Source organism: Eriocheir sinensis, unplaced genomic scaffold (genome assembly GCF_024679095.1).
Source record: "Eriocheir sinensis breed Jianghai 21 unplaced genomic scaffold, ASM2467909v1 Scaffold559, whole genome shotgun sequence".
In the NCBI taxonomy this organism is placed as follows: domain Eukaryota; kingdom Metazoa; phylum Arthropoda; class Malacostraca; order Decapoda; family Varunidae; genus Eriocheir; species Eriocheir sinensis.
The window spans coordinates 1-27,444 of record NW_026111897.1 but is presented as its reverse complement, the minus strand read 5'-3'; the positions used below and the strand labels follow the sequence as shown (position 1 = coordinate 27,444).

Genomic DNA, 27,444 nt, shown 5'->3' with positions numbered 1-27,444 from the left:
CAAAAGAGCTAACTTCGTAGAAATCCGACAAAACTAACAGATATAAAACTATCAGATGAATGCAACGTAGAGTAATACTTGCTAAGCATTAAAAATCACTTACTCACTCAGCATAACGCATTCGTCCCCTTGTGCGAAGCGAATTAACACTAATAAAAGCCCACCGTGGTTTAATAGCGAAATTAAACAATCAGTCAATGAGAGAAAATTGTTTTACAGGTTAAAGAAAGAACAAAGCACGCCCGAGAACATTAGACTTTATAATGATGCCAGGCGACGAGTAAAAAGACTAGTAGGTCAGGCAAAGCGTAGATATGAAGAAAATATTGCAGCCAACTGTAAAAATAACCCGAAATCTTTCTTCAGTTACATAAACAACAGAAAGGCGATCAAAAGTGGTATTGGACCTTTAACAAACAGCGACGGTGCACTAGTGACTGACAGCCAACACATTGCAAACCTCTTAAACAATTACTTTTCCTCGGTGTTTAATACTAACAGTCTTCCTCTCGCTACCACCAACACCAGTACTATTGTAAATCTCGAGCATGCATTGCCTAATTTTGAAATAACAACCGATGAAGTCCTTAAAGCTCTCCATTCACTTAAAACAAATAAAAGTCCTGGACCTGACAAAGTATATCCAACTCTGCTGAAAGAGACGAAGAGCGAAATACTCTCCTCCCTCACAACCGTATTCAATATGTCCTTGCGACAAGGCATCGTCCCTGTAATGTGTATATTATAATGTACATGTGTATGTATGACTGTACGTGTGGCGACACCCGGTCGGTGTCGCACAACAGGATGTCTAACAACACGTCGTGCTTTTGGCCGTGGGAAGCTGTGATGAACTGACACTAGGATCAGCAAATGATGACTTTCATCAACAGTCATCAACCGGAAGCCCCACCCTTCCGGACGAACTACAAGCAAATAAAACAGGCGAACAACGCAGAGAAGAGGAGAGAAGACGGGTGACGGGCAGGCGAGCGGTGCTCCGCCGCTCCGCGCCCTGCAGCGGTGTGGCTGTCTCTGATTTCGTGCGTCTCGCTCACGTAAACTGTAAACCTTATGTAGTACAACTGTTAATATAGTTAAAATGCATTTGGTATTTGTATCAACCTGAGAGAGAGAACTAAAGAGAACTAAAGTGAACTAAAGTGAACTTATAACGGCTACCGCTCGGCCACACATCACTTAACTAAAAGGCTATTGTGTTATCTCACCTTACTACAATCAACTGGAGAACGCAGGCAACGGTACACCGGACCTCACGTGAGATAACAGTTCGCGCCTTAAAATTATTAAATATTAACACATAACACAAACCACTTAAAGTTGGTAACAAGAAAGGCTAACAAAAATGGTGAACAGCGGTTTACGGACCTCTCCGAAGTGTTCTATAGGTGTTATTTCTAATATAACATAACAAAATGCATGGTGGCTGGTGGCCGCCTCGTTGTTAACCACGTAAAAAAAAAGTAACGCTCAAAAGTTATTAACTTAAATGATGTGCAGCGTGGTTACGAACTACTCCGAATTGTTATATCTCTCTCTCAAACGTAGCTTCAGTGACAGTGTGTGGGGGCAGTGAACGGTATCGGACACAGCAAGCATACGCTGACATCAGCGCGCGGCTTTTCCTGCCCCAGTGAGTCGAGTCAGCACACAGCCGCACCCGAGAGCACACCCCGCCCCGCCCCGCACCTCCACACAGCCCGCGCGCCCCGCCTCGCACCTCCACACAACCAAGTTTCCTTGGAGGTGTCCAGGCATTTGTTTCTTCCTACGACACAACTCGTCGTAGGTGCGCACTTATCTTCGCCAGGCAACTCGGACCTTTGAGGGTGACTGGTGGGCGTATATTGTCTGCCCGCCGCCCCTCCCACCACCGCTACCAGACGGGGGACGGCAGACCCTGCCACCCCTGCAGCCCTGCCCTTGCCACCGGCGAGGCGAAGGACGCGAGCGTGCTGAGTAGTGGGGCATCGAGTTGCTGTCTTCGAGGTTTTTAACACATTATAGCTGACACTCATTGATACGGTTTCAGTAATTACACCACTTGTAACATTATTTCAGGTGAATTACTATTATTATGTTCCCGTGTTTAGGCGTGAGGGGCCGTATCTAATGTATTAGATTTTTCAGCTGTTGATTTTTCTGGCGTGTGGATGTTTAATATTTTTCTTGAGTAACATGGTTACGCATTTCATGTATAATCATTCATTTTCTTTTCTCCTTTCTTTTGTGTGTTTTATTGCACAGTGGAGAAGTTATGTCTTGCTAAGCCTCACTCATTATTCTTTTTCCTCTTTTATTATGCATTTTAAAAGCATAGGGGAGGAGTGAGCACATACTTAGCGGTGAATGATTATTACTTTACTTATTTTTGCAGCAATATTTTTTTTCTTTTACCATTTTACTCCCCATTTTACTAGTAACTCTTTTTAATGGCAGAGAAACCTGACCTGAGGACTATGAGGGGTGGGTAGAGATAAAGAACAGTGCCGTCAAGGATAACGGTAACTGTTCTCATGTAAGGAGTGTAGCAGTCTTCAAAGGGTGCTTGCTCCTCCTACGCTGCATGTGCAACCAAGAGGTATTTACTTACCTTACTAATCCCACAATGGCTTCTGCCCCTAATCACCCGCTAACAGCAACAGCAGTTAGGCCTTTCGCAGGGTAGCAAGGGAGGCAGATTATTCGGCCAGGGACTTCTTGTTTCAAAGTGAGATTGTCATGGACATTTCATTCGTGTCAAATCCGGGAGATTAAATATCTCTCAGCCGCTCGAAGGTCAATCCTGGAACGGGCGCAGGGCCCTCATAAACAGGAGCGCGTTCACTGGACGGAAGGATTATGATGCGTTTCGGTCACTTTTTCTTGAAACATTTGGGGAAGATGGGCAACACAGCCTCATAAAGGGTGTATATTTTGCTGTGGACACTGTGCAAACGAGTGGCCTTTTTAATAGGCAAGTGGACGCCTATAAGCTATCTACTGATTTGATCTCGTGTTTTAAACAGGGAAACTAGACAGATGGAGAAACCATTTCTGTAGCTAATGCTAGATTATTACTAGAGTTCCTTGTGTACATGATTGTCCTTAAAGTTCCTCTTCGAAGGAGTGCAGTATCCCTTGACTACAGCCCCACTGGCAACCTACACGGTTTTATCAGCCAACTTTTATGGCATTTAAAATAATTTTGGGTCCTTTTTGAAGCTTCGTTTCCCGTCGACACGTTCGTCGGGGAGGGGGGCCTTCGCGACCCTCTGACCTAAACCTTTTTGGGTGTCACCAGCGGTAATCAAAAATTCCTTGGTGTGTTCTTTTACCCGTGGTTTAGGCAGAAATAAGTCAGATAAATAGGTGGTTGGAAATTTGAGCTTTACGATTTTTTTTTTGCACAGAATGGTGCATAGTGATCGTCTCCAAAGAATAGCGCCGCCTTGAGGCTCAGCCTGACGCTGCTTTGTGTATCTTTCCACCACACGACTATAACCTGCATCCTCGCATCTACTAATTTATGTTTGGTTCCTAAGCTTTTGCCTGCATCTTTTTCATGCGAGAAGGGGAGTGTTTGAGTAATACTTTTCACTCTAACCCACTATTTTCTTTTATTGCTGAGTTGATGCAAGGCAGTCAGTCTTCTTAATTCAATTGGAGCCGTAATAACCGAGGGTGTAGACTAACATAGGGATAGGTACAATTTAACCTTGAACCTCATGTGCTTCTGCTTAAAACAGACTTTTTCTCTGCACTAACAGACTTAACTTGAGCAGATGCTGTCCCTAACTTTTATCGTAACCAGCATGTGAATATCTGTAAGCTTTGGAAGTAAGCAGACAAGTCTTACTTACCCTTACTTGACATACCACTGTTACCCGTTACGGGAATTATTTTTGGCGTCAAAGATGTCAGTCATCCACGTTCGTTACGATCGAGGGATAGGTGGAAATTTGTCTTTGTCATTTGATGTTTATTAATGCTGGAATTACTTTAATCAATTATGCTGGAATTATATATTTCTGTGAGATTTGTTATAACAGTGACTTCACAACTTAGTGACAGGATTTTCTTTTATAGTACTGTAGACCTGTAAAACGGAGTATTAGGAGTTAGTGGTGCTGACTGCGGATGCTTCTAAGGTTCTCCAGACTTGTCCTTGTTATCACATTGTAATTAATAGGAGACTCTACGGATAACATTACCTCTTTTCACACAACCTTATGTATTGTTGTAAACCCCACCCGTCTCGAAGGCGTGCCGAGGGTAACGACACTGGCAATTAATTGTCACGCAACGGATGAGCGTTTCTCTGCGACAGTTTTGTGACCAGGCGTGACTCGAAGGTTCAGTGTGTAGCAGATCTTCTTCAAGGATTGTTCCTTTTTCTTTTTACTATTCCAAATAGCTCCATTACCATGTATCCTAATGACAGTTTAGTCAATTTAATTTTACTAGGATGTATCATGTAAATAATTTTTCGAGCTATTATTTTGTTTTCTCGGAATAGTACTGAGCTTCCATGTCTACGACTCTAGCCCTGTTTACCTCGCCCTGTATGTACTTTGCCCATTTCTTGTTACTTCCATGATTATTTTTATTATCATTGGCATTTCCCGATGCTGTATCGTTAGGCGGGCTCTGACTTGTATATATATTTTTTTTAAGCAATAACAGGACCTCGTTTAACTAGTACACATTGTGCGACTGTAACATGGGTAGGTACACTGCTTTTAAAGGTCGGGTGAGTCGCGAGGTCGCGACTTTTAGAGAACCGAGCGATGTAATGTGTATATTATAATGTACATGTGTATGTATGACTGTACGTGTGGCGACACCCGGTCGGTGTCGCACAACAGGATGTCTAACAACACGTCGTGCTTTTGGCCGTGGGAAGCTGTGATGATTCAGCAAGCATGCTATCCGCTGGCCGCTCCTGTACCAAGGGAAGCCGGCAGATCAGAGCGGGCGGCGGACGAGGGCACAGGACTTCTCGGAGTGTGCGTACGACTTACGACTCGTCCACAAAATACTGTAACTATTCTGTGAATATATTTAAAAAGCAATACAACCATTTAATCAACCAGAGAGAGAGAGAGTAAATTAAGTGAACTCAAAGTGAACTTAACGGCTCCGCTCGGCCAACACATAACACACATCACTTAACTAAAAGGCTATTGTGTTGTCTCACGACTTCTATCAACTGGAGAAAGCAGGCAACGGTACACCGGACCTGACGTGAGATAACAGTTCGCGCCTTAATCAAAAACACACAAAAAAAACAGCTAACAAAAAGGCTAACATCCCTTCAGATTGGAAAAAGGCTAACGTGACACCGATTTTCAAGAAAGGAGACAAAAAAGTACCAGGTAATTACAGGCCCATTAGTCTAACTTCGGTTGTAGGTAAGCTACTTGAGGGCATAATTAGAGACAAAATTGTGAGTTACCTTGAAAGCCACTCATTGATTGGGGACTCACAACATGGCTTCCGAAACAAAAGATCCTGCCTATCAAACCTATTAACCTTTTATAACGACCTCGTCACTGTTTATGACGTAACCAAATCACTGGACGTAGTCTATCTTGATTTCCAGAAAGCGTTTGATAAAGTCCCGCATCATAAATTACTTTACAAATTAAAGCAAATAGGTATTGACGGTCAAGTAAACCAATGGATCGCGAATTGGTTGAGCAACAGACAACAAAGAGTAGTGATTGACGGATTTAACTCAGAGTGGGCGCCTGTCACTAGTGGCGTCCCTCAGGGCTCGGTCCTTGGCCCAGTGCTCTTCATTATTTACATCAACGACGTGGATGTTGGACTCAATAACCGCATTAGTAAATTTGCAGACGACACAAAGATTGGTAACTCGGTTCTCACTGACGAAGACAGGCAAAGCCTCCAAGAGGATTTGCACAAAATTTCAGCTTGGTCGGATAGATGGGAGATGCCCTTTAACGTAGACAAGTGCCAGGTCCTTCAAGTTGGAACGAGGAATAAGAAGTTCGAATACGAAATGCGCGGCGTTAAACTCAAAAGCGTTCAATGCGTCAAAGACTTGGGGGTCAAAATCGCGTCAAACCTCAAATTCTCACAGCATTGCATCGATGCAGCAAATAAAGCGAACAGAATGTTGGGCTTCATTAAAAGAAACTTTGTATTCAAGAATAAAGATGTAATACTCCCGCTCTACAACAGTTTAGTCAGACCCCACTTGGAATATGCGGTACAGTTTTGGTCCCCCCACCATGCAAAGGATATTGCTAAATTAGAAGGTGTTCAGCGTCGGGCAACGAAAATGATCCCTTCCTTGCGCAACAAATCCTACGAAGAAAGGCTGTCTACCCTTAACATGTTCTCTCTTGAGAAACGTCGCCTCCGAGGAAAATTGATCGAATGTTTTAAAATACTTAATGGTTTCACGAATGTAGACAGATCAACATTGTTTATGATCGATGACAGTCTGCGCACGAGGAACAATGGCGTAAAACTCAGATGTAGACAAGTAAATTCAGACTGCACAAATTTTTCTTCACCAACGTTGTAGTGCGAGAATGGAATAAGCTTCCACCATCAGTGGTCCAGTGTAACACGATTGACTCCTTCAAAAATAAGCTCGACCGTCACTTCCTTCAACTTAATATCAACTAGAGTAGAAGTGCAACGTTTTGGAGTCCTCTGATTAATGTAAAATCACTTAGGTTTAAGGACAGACCACCAAGTCTGGACCATGGGGTCTGTGTGGTCTGATTTTCTATGTAAATCTATCTCTCTCTCTCTCTCTCTCTCTCTCTCTCTCTCTCTCTCTCTCTCTCTCTCTCTCTCTCTCTCAATCATGGTCACAGGCGTTCATGACCATTTTAGTGTGTGTGTGTGTGTGTGTGTGTGTGTGTGTGTGTGTGTGTGTAAGTTGATAGATTTACCACCGGCCATATTTCACGTGTATGTGTACGTAGGAGTGACGGCGACTTGTACACACACACACACACGACAGTCATCCTGCATCCTTCCTCCTCTCTCTCTTTTCCTTATTCTATTTCCCACAATCCTCTAATTCACTTTCACTTCGTGTTTCTATAATCCTCATATTCCTTCATATAGTTATTCTTTCCACTTCAAATCCATCTTACTAACTTTCAGCCTCAATGATTTTTGGAACTTTAATTAGTAGCCTTTTCGTCCAGTCTTCTTTCAATTATTTTTTTAATCATTATCATCCTCACTATTACTAGACAAAGTGCCAAAGAAGAACAACAATAAGGAAACACTATCAATTCTTAACGTGTCAAATTTATCACCTTTATCCACTCGCTACAAACAACATTCCATTCGCCTTCCAAATCGTCCTTATCCGTTCGTTCCCTATCTCCTCCTCCTCCTCCTCCGCTAGCCTTGCAACAATAGTGTTTAATGGAGGAGGAAACAGCTGTGCTCCGGCAAGATTACGAAGACGAGTCACTCCGAGGAAATTCACGTGGAGATGTGTGCGTGCGTGCGTGCGTGCGTGCGTGTGTGTGTGTGTGTGTGTGTGTGTGTGTGTGTGTGTGTGTGTGTGTGTGTGTGTGTGTGTGTGTGTGTGTGTGTGTGTGTGTGTGTGTGTGTGTGTGTGTGTGTGTGTGTGAGAGAGAGAGAGAGAGAGAGAGAGAGAGAGAGAGAGAGAGAGAGAGAGAGAGAGAGAGAGAGAGAGAGAGAGAGAGAGAGAGAGAGAGAGAGAGAGAGAGAGCAGATGGAGGAAAGTACTCGATGGAAAGGATAGACAGCGAAGGAGGTGAAGAGAAGGATAGGAGGAGGAGGAGCAGGAGAAGGTAAGGAGGAAGAGCAGGAGGATGAGGAGGAGGAAGGGTGCAAGACTTAGGAGTACGAAGAGAAGGAGGAGGAAGAGGAGAATAACAGGAGGAAGAAGAGGAAGAGGAGGAGGAGAAGGGAACAATAGTACGATTAGGATATGGAGATGTGATGATGTGGAATTGGGTACTATAGTAGAGGAGGAGGAGGAGGAGGAGGAGGAGGAGGAGGAGGAGGAAGATAGAAAAATGGGTACAAGAATCAAACCTCTTTCAAGCTAACAAGTTTTTTCCCTTTACCATAATATGAGAGAAAAGAAAAAAAGGGCTTGAGATAGATTAGATACGATAAGATTATGTGAAATAACATTGGCCTTTTTTTTATAAGCAGCCCAAACCCTCTGGCAAACCTACTCTCGTCCTTCCAGCTTGATCAACCTTCCTTATGGGCTTCAATCCCCCGTCCGTTAGATCAGCCAGCCAGTCACCCCAACAAGACTCTCCTCCCCAAGCCCAAATAGACTTCTCTCTAGCCCAAACTCTTTCCATTTAAACCCCAAACTTATTTCTTCATTTCATTTCTCTTCGAACTAATCTCTTTTTTTTCCAGCTCAAATTGTCTCCTGTAAACTTTCCCTTATAGTTCAAACTCTTTCATTTATAGCTCAAACTCATTTCTTCTTTTTTATATGTTTTTTTTTTAATCTACTTTTCCTTTTTTTCAGCACAAACGGCCTCAAACCCTTTTCTAGTAACCCCAAATGTTTCAGTTCTTATCCCGAACTCATTTATTTCTTTTCCTACGTTCTTTCAAGTTGATATTCATTCTATGTCCAAACTATCTTATCTAACACCTTCTCGTATACCCAAACTCATTTTTTATTTTATTTTCCTACGTTCTTTCAAGCTGATATTCATTCTCTTTCAGTCCAAACTATCTTATCTAACACCTTCTCTTTTACCCAAACTCAGTTTTTTTTTTATTTTCCTACGTTCTGTCAAGCTGATATTCATTCTCTTTATGTCCAAACTATCTTATTTAACACCTCATATACCCAAACTCAATTTTTTTTACTTTCCTACGTTCTTTCAAGCTGATATACATTCTCTTTATGTCCAAACTATCTTATTTAACACCTTCTCATATACCCAAACTCAATTTTTTTATTTTCCTACGTTCTTTCAAGTTGATATACATTCTCTTTCAGTCCAAACTATCTTTTTTAACACCTTCTCATATACCCAAACTCAATTTTTTTAACTGTCCTACGTTCTTTCAAGCTGATATTCATTCTCTTTCAGTCCAAACTATCTTATTTAACACCTTCTCTTTTACCCAAACTCATTTTTTTTTTCCCACGTTCTTTCAAGCTGATATTCATTCTCTTTCAGTCCAAACTATCTTATTTAACACCTTCTCTTTTACCCAAACTCATTTTTTTTTCCTACGTTCTTTCAAGCTGATATTCATTCTCTTTCAGTCCAAACTCTCTTATTCAACACCTTATCTTATACCCAATCTCATTTATTTCATTTCCTACGTTCATTCAAGCTGGTATTCCTTCTCTTTTAGTCCAAACTCTCTTATTTAACACCTATTCTTATACCCAAACTCATTTTTTTCTTTTTCTACGTTCTTTCAAGCTAATATCCGCTTTCGTTCAGCACAAACTGCATTATGTAAACCGTACTAAAACAGACAAAACAGAACTATCAGCATTATCATCATTATAATCAACAAACAGCATTCCAAACACTAATTAATCTACCTTTCAGACATACCTTCGTCTCTCTCTCTCCCTCTCCTTCCCTTCCTCCCTTTCGCCCCTTCTGTCCCTCCTTCCCTCCACGCGGCGCCCTCAATAGAGAAATTAACAACATAACCACCAGCTTCGGGGATCCATTTTACTGCCTTAATTGGTAATACATCAAAGGGAAGGAAGGGAGGAGAAGGGGGAGAGGAAGGAGAGGTAGGGGAGGGGGTAGATGACGCCGCCGCCCCCCCCACCCCCACCCCCCGTAAAGATGATAAACAACATACGGGTGTGCTTTACTGGGTGATAACAAGCGGAGAACCATCATTAACGACAAGCCCATCAAGAGGAACGAGATGAGGCCCTGAAGATGAAGGGGATAATGAGGTATGTAGAAGGGGGAAGGGAGGTAGGGGATGGGAAAGGAGGTGTAGTGAAGGGGGAAGGGCTGGAGGAGGAGGAGAAGGATAGAGAGAGGATACAAGGAATATAGACGAAGGAAAGAACGTGAGGTAAGGAGAGTGAAAGGAGGGGGAATGGGAAACCTGCAGTGGGTAAAGAGGAAGGGGTGAAGGGGAGGAGAAAGGGGAGTGGAAAGGGAAGCTGAGTAGGGAGGGGGTGAGAGTTGGTAGTGAAAGGGAGAGGGTGGAGGGGAGGAGCCGAAGGGAGGGAGAGTGGAAAAGCTAGATGGATGCTGGGGTAATGATGCTCAAATGCGTAGGAGATGAGAGAGATGAGGAAGATGGGTGGAGATGCAAGCAGAGAGAGAAAGACAAAAGGAGGCTGGTACTGCAAGTTTTCCCTTCCTTTCCTACTCCTTTCTTCTCCTTTTCCCACTTCCATCCTTTCCGTTTGTTTGCGTCCATGTGAATCTTACTCCAGCACGTGTCAATTTTTTTTTTTTTTTGTTACATTTCCAGCAAAATAAGATAACAGAGTCCTTTTATATTTTAGGACAAGACTGAAAAATACTTAACTTTATCCCATGACATCTTTGTAGTAAAAATAAAATAAATAACACCAACCACCACATACTCAACCGTTTCACAAAATTGACTCTATACAGCACCCTTGTATTACTTTCTTTCTGCCCTGTACTTTCCGTTTATCGATCTCTTATCCAGCCTATCTTCCCGTCCCCCGCTCCTTCATCCCGTCCCATCCCCAGCACTTTACTCTGCCGTCCCTTTCCCTTATCTTTCCGGCATCGACACTGATCGGGGGAGGAAGATAGGCAGACAGGGAGATAGGAGAGGGTGTGAGGGAGATGATGCGGTGGAGATGAATAAGAGGAGGAGGGGAAGGTAGAGGAGGTGGAGGGAAACTGATGAATATGAGAAATATGATGATGAGGGAAACAATGGAAGAAGATATGAAAATGAAAAGTGAAAGTAACGTAGATGAAGGGGGGAAAGTAAAAGTAAAGGAAAATGAGAAAGGTAACTAAAGGAGAAGTATTGGAACAAGAGAATGATAAATAGCAATAAACAAGAGTGAAAATGAATCAAGCAACAGCAAGAACGAGGAAGATAAAGAAAGATGAAAAGGAAAAGAAAGGAAACTGACGAAGAAGGACAAGGAGGAGGGAAAGAGAAAAGGTGGCAGAAGGACGAATAATAGATTGAAGGAAAGAGGAACATAAGAACGTAAGGAGTCTGCAAGAGGCCGGTTGGCCTATACAAGGCGAGGATAAAGAAAATAAGAAGGCCGTGGATGGAGGAGGAGGAAGAAGAGGGATAAAAAAGTGAGGGGGAAGGGGAAAAGAAAGGGGAAGGGGGAAGGAAGCGAGGGAGGATAGACGAGGAAGGAGAAGAGGGAGAGGAAAATTAGAAGACGAAACTAGGAGGAGGAACGAGGAAAGGAAGAAGTCATGGGGGAAGGCAAGGGGAAGGGGAAGGGAAAGGGGAAAGGGGAGGGAAGGGGAGGTAGGATAAACGTATCTCTACACATATACGGTAAGGAACTCGAGATAACAAGGAGTACAGGAATGATTGACGGAGAAGACACAGAGCAAGGAGTGATGGGGAGTAAGGAGAGGGTAGTGAGGAGGAGGAGGAGGAGGAGGAGGAGGAGGAGGAGGAAGAAGAAGATAAAGGAAAAGAAGATAATGATGATATAAATGAGGACGATGGTAATGAAGAAGGAAGGAACAGGAGAGAAAGAAGGGACAAGAAAGAGGAGGGAGGGAGAGAGAGAGAGAGGGACAGAAGTAGGTATGTGGACGAACATTGCCTAAACAAATACATTACCCTATATAAGAGATAAATGTCTTTCTATGATTAGAGTTCAGTATCTTTCAACTATAAAAAAAATACATCTGTCATTGGTTTCCTTACAATGCATACCTTAAAAAAAACAATTATCACAAAAACACAACAACAACAACAACAACAACAACAACAAAAGACAGAAAAAATAGGAGAGAACGAGAGAAACCTAAACTCAAACACAGACAAACAGGCAGACAAACAAACAAGACAGCACGCAAGAGAGCAACACCAGAGGAGGAGGAAACATGGAAACATGGAAACATGGACTAGCAGGCAGCAGAAAGCCTGTTGGCTCATTACTAGGCTGCCTGCGTTCAGTGATTTAATCAATCCGTTTGCCACAGGAGTGGCTTGCAGGGAAGGATTAAAGCACTTGTGTACCTACTCTTGGGAACGTTCAGTTCACTCCTGTTGCAGCAAAGTGGCGATCAATGCGTTTCTTGAAGGAGTTGATGGTCTCTGCGCTAACCACTTCTGCAGGAAGGCTGTTCCAGTGGCGAACAACTCTATTCGAGAAATAACTCCTGCCGATGTCGGTATTGCATCGCTTTGCTTGAATTGTTTTTCCGTTGTTTCTTGTTCTCAGGTTAGTTTGTAGCGTGAAGAGTTTGGAGTGATCAACGTTGCTGAGCTTGTTCAGGTACTTAAAGACTTGTATCATGTCTCCCCGCAGTCGTCTCTTTTCCAACGTGAAGAGGTTGAGTCGCTCGAGTCGTTCTTCATAGGGTTTCGTCCTCAGTGATGGTATCATCTTCGTGGCGCGGCGCTGTACTCTCTCAAGTAATTCAATGTCTTTCCTGTAATTAGGAGACCAGAATTGCACGGCGTATTCCAGGTGGGGCCCTACCAGCGAATTATACAAGGATAACATAACTCCTGGCGTCTTGTATTCGAAGTTCCTCGATATGAACCCAAGCATTGTATTGGCTTTCTTACAGGCGGACTTGCAGTGTTTTGTTTGTTTCAAGTCACTGCTGATGGTGACCCCGAGGTCTCTTTCCTCTTGCACAACATGTAGTGGTTCGCCACCCATGTGGTATATGTGGTTGCTGTTTCTGGATCCGATGTGCATTAATTTACATTTGGTAGTGTTGAGGGACATCTGCCATTTTTCTGACCACCGAGTGATCTGGTCCAGGTCTCTGGATAATTTCGCAGTCTGCCGTCGTGAGGGCCTTCCCACCCACCTTTGTGTCGTCGGCAAATTTTGAAAGATTTGATTTTAATCCTAGTTCTAGGTCGTTGATATATATGATGAAAAGTATGGGTCCCAGCACTGACCCCTGTGGCACTCCACTTGTGACCGGGAGCCACTCGGAGGCCTGTCCGTTGAGTACAACTCGTTGTTTTCTTTCAGTGAGCCAGTCTTTGATCCACGCTGTCAGATCGTCGCCTAATCCCGCCGACTTAAGTTTCTTGAGGAGTCTTTCATGTGGCACTTTGTCAAAGGCTTTCTGAAAGTCTAGATATATAACATCACTGGGGATATGATTATCCCAGTTTTCATAGATACCTTGGAAGAAGTCCAATAAATTGGTTAAGCATGAGCGCTTGTTCCTGAAACCGTGCTGAGCATCGGAAATGATGTTGTTGTCTTCAAGGAACCTAACGAGTTTGTCTCTGATGATCTTCTCGAGGATTTTTCCCGCTACTGAGGTCAAGCTGATTGGTCTGTAGTTTAGGGCCACACTTTTGTCTCCCTTTTTGTAGATCGGTGTTACGTTCGCTTGTTTCCAGTCTTTCGGGACTTTGTTTTGTTGTAGTGACTGATTGTAGATGGCGGTGAGTGGTTGAGAATTTGCTGCTTGAGTTCCTTGAGCAGCCTGGGTGACAAGTCGTCGGGTCCGGTAGACTTGTTTGTCTCGAGTTTGTCTAGGTACTTTTTCACAACCCGTTCGTCGATTGTACCAATATCTAGGGGAGTGATTCCCATATGTGGGGAAGGGCTCTCGGGTACGGACTGGGTATACTCGTCCGTGAACACAGACGCGAAGTTCCTGTTTAGGATTTCGACCATTTGTCTACTGTCCTGTGTTAGTACGTCACTTTCATCTTTTAGGGACCGATACTGCTTTTTGTCTTCTTTTGTTTATTATATACGTGAATAACTTTTTCGGGTTGGACTTGGCTTCGCGTGCAATTTGCTTTTCAAAGTCACGTTTACTCTGGCGAATGAGTGTTCTGCAAGCTCTGAGGCTTTGATGGTACTGTTCGCGTGCCTCGTCAGTGCTGTTTTCCTTTAGCAAGTTGTATTTTCTCTTCAAATTTATCGCCCGTCGAACTTGGGTAGTCATCCATGGTGTGCTTGTGGCATTATTTGTTCTCCTTGTCTTCATGGGAACAGTCGTTCTCTCGACCTCCAGGAGTTTGTTCTTAAAGCCGTTCCACGCGCCGTCCACCGGAGTGAGGTTCATGGGTTCCCAAGTTGTCTGGGTTAGCAGCTCACGAGCGAAGTTAAAATTGGCTTCTTTGTAGTCTGGAATCTTGGACATGTTTTCGGTGAGTTCATGGTCTGTTCTGATTTTTAGGCGAATTAGGTGATGGTCGCAACTATCCAGTTTTTCGCCGACTTGACATTCACGTGTGAGATCTGAATCACTCACGAGTACTAGGTCTAATAAGTTATTTTCCCTCGTCGGTTGGGTAACAATCTGAGTAAGAAAATTGTCCTCTAACATTTCGAGCAATCTGTTACCCTCCCGATCTCCAATCATCGTGGTCCAGTCAATGTTGGAACAGTTAAAGTCCCCGATAATGACTGACTGTTTGTTTTGTGTTATGGTGTGAATTTCCTCGTACAGCGCTTCGTCGTCCGCTGCTTGTTGCTTTGGAGGTCTGTAAACGGTTCCAATCGTTATTTTGTTGTGCTTGCTAGTCTCCAGTTCAACATATACAGTGTTATATTTCTCTGAGTCTTCTTTGGTTATTTCCACGGCAGGGTATTTGTTCTTGACGTAACAGATGACACCTCCTCCTTTCTTGTGAAGTCTGTTTTTGTAGAAGCTCTCGTATCCCGGAATTGAGAATTCGGTCATTAGGTGGTCAGAGGTGGCCCACGTTTCGGTGATGGCAATCACGTCCGGACTTTCTACGTCAACATAGGCAAGTAACTCATCCAGTTTGGGTAGTAAGCTCCGCGCGTTGGTGTATAGGACAGAAATGTCCTTCTTGACTTCAACGCTTCGCGGCACAGTAGTCTGGTGTCTGCTTGTGTTCACTGTTGGGGGCCTTGGTGTGTAATGAGCGGTCCCTACTGGTTGGTTGTTTACGATACTTTGGTGCCCCTCCCGCGCTCGGAGTTTTTTGAGTACAAAAGTACCTCCTCGTTCAGCAACCTACCAAGCCGTGCTGAGCCAATCGCATTGAGGTGAAGACCGTCAGGACGGAAAAGGTCGGGGATATCATAAATGATCCCACTGACTTGCGAACGAAACTTCCTCGTTCTGGCAGAGGTGCTTCAATCTGTTGTTGATGTTCGACGCCTTTCTGTGGAAGCCTGTGAAGGCGTTGATTCTCGGAAGAATCCCGGAGACAATGATGTGGCTTGACTTTTCCTTGAAGCGGCGGATTACTCGTCGGTAGTCAGCTATAATTTCCTCCGTGGACATTGTTTGAACGTTGTTCGTGCCAGCGTGCAAAACAAAGAGTGTGTCCTTCTCCGTGCGGTCTGAGACGAGGTCTACCGCTTCTTTTATATCTTGTAGTTTTGCACCAGGAATACAGTAGCGTCTTCTGTTCTTGATACTTCGTCCACAGAACTCAGTCAGTTGTTCTCTAACAATGCTGTCACCCACCAGTTTTATGTTAACCTTGGTGTTGATTCTTGATCCGTTGAAGTGTGATCCGTCTTCACAGGAGACGGCTGGGAGGATGGTCTTCCGTCTACGCCTGCAAACTAGGGGGTAGGAGGAGGAGGAGGAGGAGGAGGAGGAGGAGGAGGAGGAGGAGGAGGAGGAAGAAGGAGGTGAAGAGAAGGAAGAAGAAGAAGAAGCAGGAGAAGAAGAAGAAGATGATGATGATGATGATGAGGAGGAGGAGGAGGAGGAAGAGGAGGAAGAGGAGGGGGAAGGGGGGGAGGAGGAGGAGGAGGAGGAGGAGGAGGAGGAGGAGGAGGAGGAGGAGGAAGAATGAGAGGAAAAAGAAGATGAAGAAGGCGAAGAAGAAGAAGAGGAGGAGGAGGGTGTGGAGGAGGAGGACGAGGGGGACGAGGAGATGGATGAGCGGGCAGCGGAGGTGGAAGCAGAAGAAGAAGAAGAAGAAGAAGAAGAAGAAGAAGAAGAAGAAGAAGAAGAAGAAGAAGAAGAAGAAGAAGAAGAAGAAGAAGAAGAAGCAGAGGAGGAAGAGGAGGAGGAGAGGGAAGAGGAGGAGGAGGAGGAGGAGGAGGGGGACGATGAGGAGGGGGGGGAGGAGGAGGAGGAGGAGGACGTGGGGGACGAGAAGGAGATGGATGGGCACGCAGTGGAAGCGGTAACACAAGAAGAAGAAGAAGAAGAAGAAGAAGAAGAAGAAGAAGAAGAAGAAGAAGACATCACCTTGAGGGCCATGGATCTCGTCCGGACCTCTGCGACGGTGTATGAGAGGGAGGAGGAGATGAAGAAGGGTGGGGCCGTCGGAGTAAGAGAAGAAGAGGAAGGCAAAGAAGAAGAAGAGGAAGAAGAAGAAGAAGAAGAAGAGGAAGAAGCAGCGGGGGTGAGAGCGGGTAGAGGGGGACGTTGGTTGAACGCTTTAAGGCACTCGGTTAAACCCCTCTCTAAATCAGAGATCTTCTTTTCCATTTGACAGTGTCTACATGACTCCGCCCCCTTATCAAAATATTGTGGGGCGAAGCGTCCTTTGCACCCGGGGAGGAGGAGGAGGAGGAGGAGGAGGAGGAACCCAGCATCACATCTCGAGTTCCCGCAAGTCACACAGGTAACAGCCCTCAATTAGTACGGTCGAACACACCTGCCTAAGTTACGAGTTCTGGAGGACCCGCGGCGGCACAGGTAATTGCAGTGGGTCGCCAGGTGAGTCGGAAAAAGCGAGCAGATTACAACGGGTAGCGGCGGTGGGCGAAGCACGAAGGTGGGAAGTTGTCTTGTGTCCGCGGGTAATAATAGCACTGTGGCTCTCCGTTTGTCAAGCCTCGCGCCCCAAAGATGGAAGTGGCGGTGAAAGGCGAGAGAGACAAGTGTGAAGAAAAAAGGAAAAAAAGAATGGAGTAAGGGGAAAAAAGTGACAAATGAATGCGGAATGCTTGTGTGGTTGCTCTCTTGTTTGGTGTGTCTCTTTCTCCCTCTCTCTCTCTCTCATCGCCTAACTTGGACGATATGATTGGAAGTCTTTCTCATTGCCGCACAGCTAAAAAATGACGGACAGACGCTGAATGACTGTCTTTTACTGCCTTGTGTTTGCCTTTCTCTTTTGCTTCGGTCTGTTTTAACGAAGCATTATGTCGACATGTTCAAGCCATCAGTCAGTCAGTGTGTCAGTCAGTCAGTAGGCCAGTCAGCGATTTAGCTAGCACGTCTATCGGTTACACTGTTGGTTAGCCAGTCAGTCAGTTAGTCAGTTAGTTATTAATCAGCTACTCTAATATATCGAGCAAATTAGGACAGTCAGTCAGCCAGCACGTCAGCCAACCAGTCAGTCAACCAGTCAACCAGTCAGTCAGATAGTCAGTCACTCACAGTACTTACTTATAAATTAGTTAACTACTCAGTAAATCGAGTCAATCAGTCAGTCAGTCAGTCAGCCTGTCAACTAATCAGCCAGCCAGCCAGCCAACACGTCAGTCAGTCAGTTAGATATACATAATCATTCACTCAGAGTACTTAGTTATAAATTAGCGAGGCACAGAGTTAAGTCAGTCACCAGTCACTCAGCCAGCCAACCAGCCATCGAACCACCCAGCCAGCCAGCCATCGAACCACCCAGCCAGCCAGCCAGCCAGTCAGATAATCATTCACTCCCAGTACTTCACCCAGATCCAATCAGTCACATTCCCGTCTAATGAGATCTCGTGCTCGACTAAGGGCTCGCCAGAATAAACAGTGATTCGGCCACAATCCCGCACAGGACGCCTCTGTTCGGCGAGCGGTGGGCGGACGGGCAGGAAGGGGCCTCGATTAATTGGGCTCTTGAAGGGGCGTTCCCACAGCCGGCGCCGCGTTCCTCGGTCCTTAGGGCAGTGGGGAACAATCTCCGCACTCAAGGCCGTGAGGAGGAGCAGCGGCGGAGGAGAGAGGAGGGTTTGACGTCTGAACGGCTTAGACGTGCGAGCATTGTTAGGGTGACGGGTAGAACAAGGAGGCGTGAACATATTATTGACTTACGCCTTGCTGCACTTACTATCTTTGTGAGGGGAAGGATAGCAACAGAAGGCATGTTTTACGGCTCTTACGATCTTTGTGAGGGCGAAGGGTGGCAACAAGAGGCATAAAGAGTGAGGAATGATTGAAGACTTACTACTGCATTTACGATATGAGTGTGAGAGTGAGAATAAGCAACGGAAGGCGTGAATAAGACAGGAATGACATGTCTTAACGCTGCATTAACGACTTCTGTGAGTTTGAGAATAAGATCCGGAGGAGTTAAGAGAGATAAACCATTGACCTTTTAAACGCTCTGCACTTGTGACCTTCAGGCTGTTAAGATGAGCATCGAGAGGCGTGAAAAGAAGTGAATTGGTGAACAGATAATAACTCTGCCCTCTAATCTTGGACGCATCGAATGGCGCCACACAGAAGGAATAGCCTTGGAGATGTTACTACGCTGAAGTCAGAATGCGTCCTCTGCTTGATTTCGGACCTTTGTCATGCCTTGGGTCTCCTGCAACGTCTCCTCCTCCTCGTCAGCAGCGGTGGTGGTGGTGGCGGTGGTCAGGGTCTGCGGCTCAGCACCGTCAGAGCCGTCAGCCCAGGTTAATGAGGGTTCACCTGGATTTAATTACCATCACAGGGGACGATTAATCTGAGGACAAGAGGCGAGTGGCTCACGCGGCTCACTGTCCTCCGCGTACCCGAGAGGACCCACCAGCCTCCTCCTCCTTAGCCTTCATCTTGGCCTCCTTCTCCTTTTACTACTACTGCTCTTTCTCTTTCTCTACCTCTTTCTTCTTCTTCTTCTTCTTCTTCTTCTTCTTCTTCATCTTCATCTTCATCTTCTTTTTTTCTTCCTTTTCTTCTTATTATTATTATTCTTTATCTTCATTTTCTTCTTCTTCTTCTTCTTCTTCTTCTTCTTCTTCTTCTTCTTCTTCATCTTCATCTTCCCCCTCCTCCTTCTCCTTCTCCTCTTCCTCCTTCTCCATGATACAAGTCTTTAAGTACCTGAACAAGCTCAGCAACGTTGATCACTCCAAATTCTTCACGCTACAAACTAACCTGAGAACAAGAAACAACGGAAAAACAATTCAAGCAAAGCGATGCAATACCGACATCGGCAGGAGATATTTCTCAAATAGAGTTGTTCGCCACTGGAACAGCCTTCCTGCAGAAGTGGTTAGCGCAGAGACCATCAACTCCTTCAAGAAACGCATTGATGGCCACTTTGCTGCAACGGGTGTGAACTGAACGTTCCCAAGAGTAGGTACACAAGTGCTTAAACCTTCTTTGCAAGCCACTCCTATGGCAAACGGATTGATTAAATCACTGAACGCAGGCAGCCTAGTAATGAGCCAACAGGCTTTCTGCTGCCTGCTAGTCCATGTTTCCATGTTTCCTCCTCCTCGTTAACTTAGTCGTCCTCATCCTTCACTTTTTCTATTATCATCTTTAGTACTGTTGCTTTTTCATTGTTACCGTTAGTCTAAGAAGTTAAAAATCGACTTCCATCATAAATTAACAAGTACAGAACACGAATTCTACGCCTCACGGACATAGCTGGATGAGTCTCGGGTGAAAGTACGGTAATCAGGGAGAGAAAGTACGACAACCAAAGATAGATAGATAGATAGAGAGGAGAGAACATACGATACACCGGAGGAGAGAAAGTCCGCGATAGGCCGATACTCTAATATTAGGCCTTACGACTGACGCAAGAAAATATTACTTAGCCTTGAAGCATTAACCACTGGCCTGCCATCACGACACTAATCAAATATATAGGTCGGTAGTCTCACAGGCTTTCGCCTCTCACAACAACGATTTCCAAAGGTCGAAAAGGAGATCAAACGAGTTCTCATGAGTGTTTCTTCACGTTCATGGTAAGGAAGGGTCAAACTACTACTACCAGGGTCATAAAACTACCCTGGAAGTGCTTAAAACTCGAACGAAGAGCCTAGAGAGAGAGAGAGCTAGAGAGAGAGAGAGAGAGAGAGAGAGAGAGAGAGAGAGAGAGAGAGAGAGAGAGAGAGAGATGTCAAATGAAACAAGAAAATAGATATACAAATAAAGAATGAGTAAAGAAGGATAAAAGACAATACGAAAGGAATGAATGAAGGAAGGAAGGAAGAATAGAAGGAAGGAAAGAAGGAAGTAGGAAGAAAGGAATTATTAATAAATGTGTGTTTTGGGGCAGAAATGTTGAAGAATATAACAAAAAATCGATGGAGGGAGGAAAGAGAAATAAATAAATGGAATCAAAGGAGGAGGAATGCAATGAGGAAGGAAGGAAGAATGAAAAAGGAAAGAACAAGTGACACTATAAACTCCGGCCCATGAATTTTAACGAACAAACAAATGGAAAAAGATGAAGGTGGTATTATCGGAAGAATGAGAAATTTTACCCTCTCGTTCTCTGTATCTCCGCATCTTCTTAATGTTCGGACCACTAGCCTTTTTTTTTAACCAACCCATTAAGAGAGAGAGAAAATAATGCATCACTACAAACACCAAGAAAACATTAAAGTGAGCAGAACCTTTTGATAAGCAAGCACATTTTTCTCTTTTTTACGTCTTCTTACGTCGGTTTCTTAAACATTCCACTAAAAGAGAAAAAGAATACTAAAGCACATACTCTCTCTCTCTCTCTCACACAGAAAACAAATTGCACCCACTTAACATTTGGATTAACTTCACTTCTCGACTCCACAAACTCATTAACAATCTGCGGCCGCGGCACGTGACACTGAGGAGGAGGAGGAGGAGGAGGAGGAGGAGGAGGAGGAGGAGGAGGAGGAGAGCGGGGAGAGAGTGAATGATAGTAGAAGATGTCAAAAGAAAGAATCAAGCAAGCATACAAACACAGAATGAGTAAGGAAGGATAAAAAATAGAGCAAACAGAGACTAATGGGCGGAATCAAGGAAGAGAGGAAGAAAGAAGGTAAGAATGGATGGAATAAAGAAAATAAATAAGGAAGGAAGGGCGAAAGATACAATGAATTCAGGAAGAAGAGCAAGGAATAAAATGAAAAAGGCTGAGCGAGGAAACAATAAAAAAGATAAATAATGAATGAACGGAAAACAAAGAAGATGCTAAACTAATATATATACACACGTCAAATAAAAAAAAAAAACAATAAGAAAGAAACAAAGAAAAAAACGAACAAACATGCCAAGAAAAAAAGCAAGAGAAAAGACAAGCAAAAAAAAAAAACAATAAAAGAAAAAATACCAACACACACAGACCCCCAGCCCCTTCCCTCCCCACACACTACAGGGGAGGATGGAGGGGGGATTAAAGAAGTAAGCCCCACTCCATTAAGACTCGTAATCCCATTTAGAGCAATTAGCGAAAACGTCCTTCACGCCTCCGGACTTGCGAGGGCCCCAGGAGGAGGAGGAGGACGAGGAGGAGGAGGAGGAGGAAGAGCTATATTTGCACTGTTGTTGAATGACTGTGGACTCAAGCACCGCAAAGAAAGAGAGATAAAGAAAGATAATGTGAGAGAGAGAGAGAGAGAGAGAGAGAGAGAGAGAGAGAGAGAGAGAGAGAGAGAGAGAGAGAGAGAACGTATATAATACACGATAATAATACAGAGAGAATGAGAAAGAAAGAAAGGAAGGATGGAATGTGGGGCAATATAAAAGGAGGAAGAATAAAGAACGAAGAGGAAGGATGTATAGGAATAAAACGCGAAACGAGTGTTAAATAAATGATAGAGAGAGAAAAGAGGAAAGTAAAAATAACTCAGGAAATTCGGAAGGGTGGAAAGAGAGAAAGAAAGAAATGGGAGGAATAAAAGGACGAGGAAGGAAATGAGGAAGGAAAGAAGAATTAAAAAGGAAGGAATGAACAATAAGGGACATTAAAGAATAAAAGAAGAATGGAGGAAGGCTAGGAGAGGAAGAGGAGAGGCGAAAGGAAGCGGAGAGGCGGGAAGAGACCGAAGAAGAGGCAGGGGAGACGAAGGGGAGAGGAGGAGAGAGAGAGGGAAGAAGAGGAGGAGGACGAAGGGGGGAGGGGGAAAAGGAGGAGGAACATGACTAGCAAGGAATAATAGGATGAAGTAAGCCGATCTACTGACATACATTTACTCTGCCATGTTTGTGCGAGATAATGTGTGTGTGTGTGTGTGTGTGTGTGTGTGTGTGTGTGTGTGTGTGTGTGTGTGTGTGTGTGTGTGTGTGTGTGTGTGTGTGTGTGTGTGTGTGTGTGTGTGTGTGTGTGTGTGTGTGTGTGTGTGTGTGTGTGTTGTGTGTGTGTTGTGTGTGTGTGTGTGTGTGTGTGTGTGTGTGTGTGTGTGTAAGTAGTTTTCGTAGGTACGGATTGCATTTCTCTGGTACTGGCTCCGTTTACTGTCCAAACACACACACACACACACACACACACACACACACACACACACACACACACACACACACACACACACACACACACACACACACACACACACTCAAGGACCCTCCCTCCCTCCCTCCCTCACCCCAAAAACTCCAACAACGAAAAAACACACAAAAAATAGCACCCACTCATCCCGCCAGGTAAGCACAGGTATATAATCTCACCTGGACGTAAAGCACAGACCAGGTGACCCACAGGTAATTAATTAAGCACTAAACAACACAGGTGGTGATCGGGGGTCCAAAACTACCTGCAAAAACCTGCCCCAAGACTGATCAGGTAGGGAGGAGCACGAGGGAAAGGTAGGTGAAGGTAAGAGGAGGAGGAGGAGGAGGAGGCAAAGGAGGGGAAGGAGGATGTGAAAGAGGAGAATGTAAAATTGAAAATGGAGGAGTGGAAAAGAGATAAGAAAAGGAAGAGGAGGTGAAAGAGGAGGAAGGTAAATAGAAAATGAGGAAGAGGAAAAGAGTGAAGAGAACCGGAGAGGTGAGGTGAGGAGAGAGGAAGAAAGGAAAGAAGATAGGAGAGAAGATAAGAAGAGAAGGCATAAATGGAGAATGAAAGGTGGAAAAGAACGAAGGAGGAAGAGGAGTAAGCCAAATAAGGAAGAAGAAAAGGAGAAAAAGAAACTAAAACAAACTCCTCTCTCTCTCTCTCTCTCTTATCACGTCATCAGTTAATAAGAAAAAACAAACCCTTCCGATGATGAATTGTTCCAAACGATTATATTAAAATTATCTCAACTAAAAAAAGCAAATAATAAACAAAAAAAATGTTTCTCGTTTTCTTTTCCTTTCATTAAATTTCTAACACAAACAACTTTTCCATCCATTCTCTTTTCGCGCACTTCTTTTAGTTTGCATTACCGAGAGAGAGAGAGAGAGAGAGAGAGAGAGAGAGAGAGGGAGTGTCTTTCCAAAGTTAGGTGGAGTCAAATTCTGTTCCCTTTTTTATGTCGACGGTTTGTGATCTTGGGTTGTAGGGGTGACGGAGGGATGGGCGAAGGGCGGGAGAGATAGGGCTGCGGGGGTGGAGGGGTGGAGAAAAGGGAGGTAGGAGGGGGAGAGAAAAGGACATAGAGGGAAGGGAATGACATGGGAGGAGGAGTAGATGGAGGAGATGCTTAGAAGAGGAACATGGTAACAGTGGATTGGAGGAGGAGGAGGAGGAGGAGGAGGAGGAGAAAGCTCGTATGTTTGAAGACGCTCCCGGCTGAAACCAATGTATAGTCTCTCTTACACACACAAACAAACTAACAAACACAAGGACTGACAAACAGAGACAAACCGATTTCAATGTCCTTCACGCACAGTACTCGAGCCCTGGGAAGTGTTTGTGTGTGTGTGTGTGTGTGTGTGTGTGTGTGTGTGTGTGTGTGTGTACTGCCGTATGTAAATATTAGCGCATCAACAGTATATATCACATCTCTTCCTCCCTGCCCTAACCTTTCTTCCTCTCCTTTTTTTTTCTCTTCCTCCCTCCTCCCTTCTTCCCTGTCTAACCCTTTCACTCCCCCTCTTCCCCTTCCTACCATTTTCCTCTATCCTATTTATTTCCTTCCTCCTCCCTTCTTCTTTCTGTCCAACCCCTAACACTCCCCCTTTCTCTTCCTTCCTCTTCCTCCTTCTTCCTCCTTTTTACCCTTAATTCTTTTTCTTTCTCCTCCTCCTTTCTTCTTCTTCTTTCTATGAGTTCCTTTCCTCCCCTTGTAACGGGCTTGTCGGGGGCGTTAAAGAAGGTGTTGATTAAGACTTCAGCCTCCTTAAGGCGAATTATATTCGTAGCCTTATGTACAAGAAGCGTCGGAGCGAGAGTCGTTGTGTGTCAGTCGGACTCTCGTGAAGGAGTGACGAGTTACAGGTTGGAAAATAGTTGTTACAATTTGTCACGTACGTCAAGGTGACCTCTGCGCACCATCGGAGTGCGAAGTATACAAAACTGAGACGGTAAACACTGACGGACGACATTCCTATAAGGTGGCGTGATCTATCTGTCGTGGGTTTTTTCCACTGACAATTGTATGCCTAATTCGTGGTGATATTAAATAATAATAATAATACATTGATATCCTACTATAATACTCTCTTCCTTCCCAGTCTTCTTCCTCCCTTTTTCCCCTCTCCACTTATCCTTCTTCCTTCCTCCTTTTCCCTTTATATAACCCCCTTCACTCCCCAACCACTAACCACTAATCACTAACACTAACAACCAGCCCTTCATCCCTTTACTAACAACCTTGTCACACCCTCTTGTCCTACTGGCATCCTTTACCGACACTCACACCTCCCACTTCCTTCCCCTTCCCTTCCCCTTCCCAGTCCTTCTGTCACCCAGCTCGGACCACACTGACACAAGAGGATGCTGACAGACGTGCAAGGAGGATAGAGGCGTGGGAGAGACGGTCGTGGCACGGCAATGGGAGAGGGAGAGGAGAAGGAGGAGGAGGGAGCGTGAGGTTGAAGGATACATGAGTAGAAAGAGGAAAGACTGAGGAGGTATGAAAGAGATTTGGTCATGTTGAGATGGGGATTGGAGGAGGAAAAAGGATATATAAGAGGAGGAAGGAAGGAGGGAGTGAGGGTGCAGTAGGAATCATTGGGATGAAGGACTGATTATTAGCAAGGAGGAAGGATATGAGGAGAGGTTGGAGGAGGCTGAGATGGAGGAAAAGGTGAAGAAGGAAGAAGGAAGAGGAAGATGAGGAGGAGAGAAAGTGACAAAAAAGACACAACACTCCAGGACAGCAAAAAAAAGACACAACACTCCAGGACAGCATAAAAAAAAGCACAACACTCCAGGACAGCATAAAAAAAGACAACACACCAGAACAGCATAAAAAAGCACAACACACCAGGACAGCATAAAAAAGCACAACACACCAGGACAGCATAAAAAAAAAGCACAACACATCCCAGGAGAGCACGATACAGCACAGCATAGCACGGTACAACATATCACAACAAAATAACAACAGCACAGCACCAACACAGCACCAGCGGGTACTCACCTTGCACTGCAGTCTGGGTGTACCTCAGGAGCTGAAGGTTGAGCTTGATGGGCTGCGAGGTCACGAGGAAGGTCGCCGCGGCACTACGACCTTCCCTGACCTCGGTTTGGGTCTTGGGGCGGAGGAAGAAGATCATGATGTCCCCGACCCGCACCCGCCCGCTGCAGGTGCCCCGGGCCGACACGCCGTCCACACCCAGGGGCGGATCCGTGGGCGGGGAGGAAGGAGGGTCAGGCACCTCGACAAACGTGGCCTCCTCCTCCCACTCCGGTCTTTGCACATGTTTCCGACACGTTTCCTCGCCCTTCAGGAACGTTTTCACTTGTATTCGCACTAGATTATAAAAACTATTGAGTCCGTGACCGCGAGTTGACCCCACGTGGATGACCTTCGCCATGACCACCACGTCGGCCTGCTCCGCGCCCTGCTCCACGTAGTCCGGCCAGCACGCGAGAACGGGCCTTGTCATCACGAGCACCAGCAGGAGGCGGGAGGCGAGGGGAAGGGCAGCGCGACGCCCCGCCATGCTGAGGACAGACTCCCGGCCTCTACCAACACACAGGACACTTGATCATCACTACACCGCCGCGGCGACACCAACACACATCACCACGCCGGCCTGTCTGTCTGGACGTCCGGCCCTCGCCTCCTCCCGTCCCCGGCACCACACATGCACGAGCGACGCCGGAGTCTCGTTTTCTTTCAGCTCGACCCGCCCCCGTCAGCGAGGCGGAGTAAGGGGGCGGCGGAAAGGGTATTGCGGTGGGGGGCGGAAGGGGAGGCGGGGCGCAGCGTGGTTTTCATGTTCCTCAAGAGCCCGAGCTGACGCAGACGGTTCTGAAAGTGGAAAATAAGTTTAGTGGTGCGTGTATGTATGTATGTATCTCTCTCTCTCTCTCTCTCTCTCCAAAAGAGGTCATCTACTCTATGGGGAGTACTACAGGACGAGGCTTGACCACAGAGTTATATACATAGAGGATTCCCAGAGCCTGGATTTTGAAGCAACTGGCGGCCATCTTAGGGTGACGGATGGCGAGACAGAGAATTTTAATATCACCTAGTTATGTCTGCTACTGCTATTATCAGGTTACCAGCGCCTCGGCGATCCTCTGTCAGATAGACTTGTTATTTTCTTGTCCATTTTCTACCCACTGATTATTGTTACATTGGTACATGTCATATACCATCTGAATCGGAAAAATGTGCTGAATTTGAAACTGTAAACGAAAATTTAATGCAATAAAAAGTATATGAATGACAAGGAGTTGAATCCAAAAAGGTGAACAAAAATGTTTATGCACTACCATAATTTTTTTCTCATTATTTTATTGTAGGTACACCTAAGTGCAATAAACCTGTGATCATGATATGCAGCAATATCGCATCAACACGATGATCGGCTCAGTTTTCCAAAATATCATAATGGTGGCTAGCTAATAGTGGTTAAGTGTCAACATATGGAATCATGGGAAGGTCGCCAATCCGTCACCCTACGGCGGCCGAGCACAGAGTGACAGGCATGAGCAGTGGCTTCACCTCTCACCGTGGAGAGAGATTGGAGTTGAACCCTCTAGTCTAGTATATAACTCTGTTGGCTTGGTTCACGCATCCTCCAAACCTTAACATCCTGCCGGTTTTTCCCTTCTGTATGAAGCACGCCAGGATCTATATATAGCAAGATACTGACGACATGAGTTTCCCATCTGACCTGCTTTGCCATTATGCTGATACAAGATACACAACGACAAAAAGTGAATGATCAAGTGACTGAGTGATCAAGGACAACCTCTGTCTGTCTGTCGTCTCCCTCCCTCCTTCCCTCTCCCGCCGCGACCCTGTGAGCTTGTCCATCAACCTGGCTTCATCGCTTTAATCCGACACACAGCCAACATTCCACAAGCTCTGCGGCGACC

General features: G+C 45.1%; 1 protein-coding gene across 3 annotated transcripts in view; it reads right to left on the bottom strand.

Moving 5' to 3' along the window:
* Positions 1 to 26,392, bottom strand: part of LOC126993100 (uncharacterized) — an 89,914-nt gene extending 63,522 nt beyond the window's left edge. For all 3 annotated transcript variants that reach the window (XM_050851935.1, XM_050851934.1, XM_050851936.1), the window contains exon 1: positions 25,532 to 26,392. In XM_050851935.1, coding sequence (XP_050707892.1) covers positions 25,532 to 26,057 — 526 coding nt within the window. In that variant the 5' untranslated portion in view covers positions 26,058 to 26,392. The remainder of the gene's footprint in view (positions 1 to 25,531) is intronic.
* Positions 26,393 to 27,444: the final 1,052 nt, after the last annotated feature.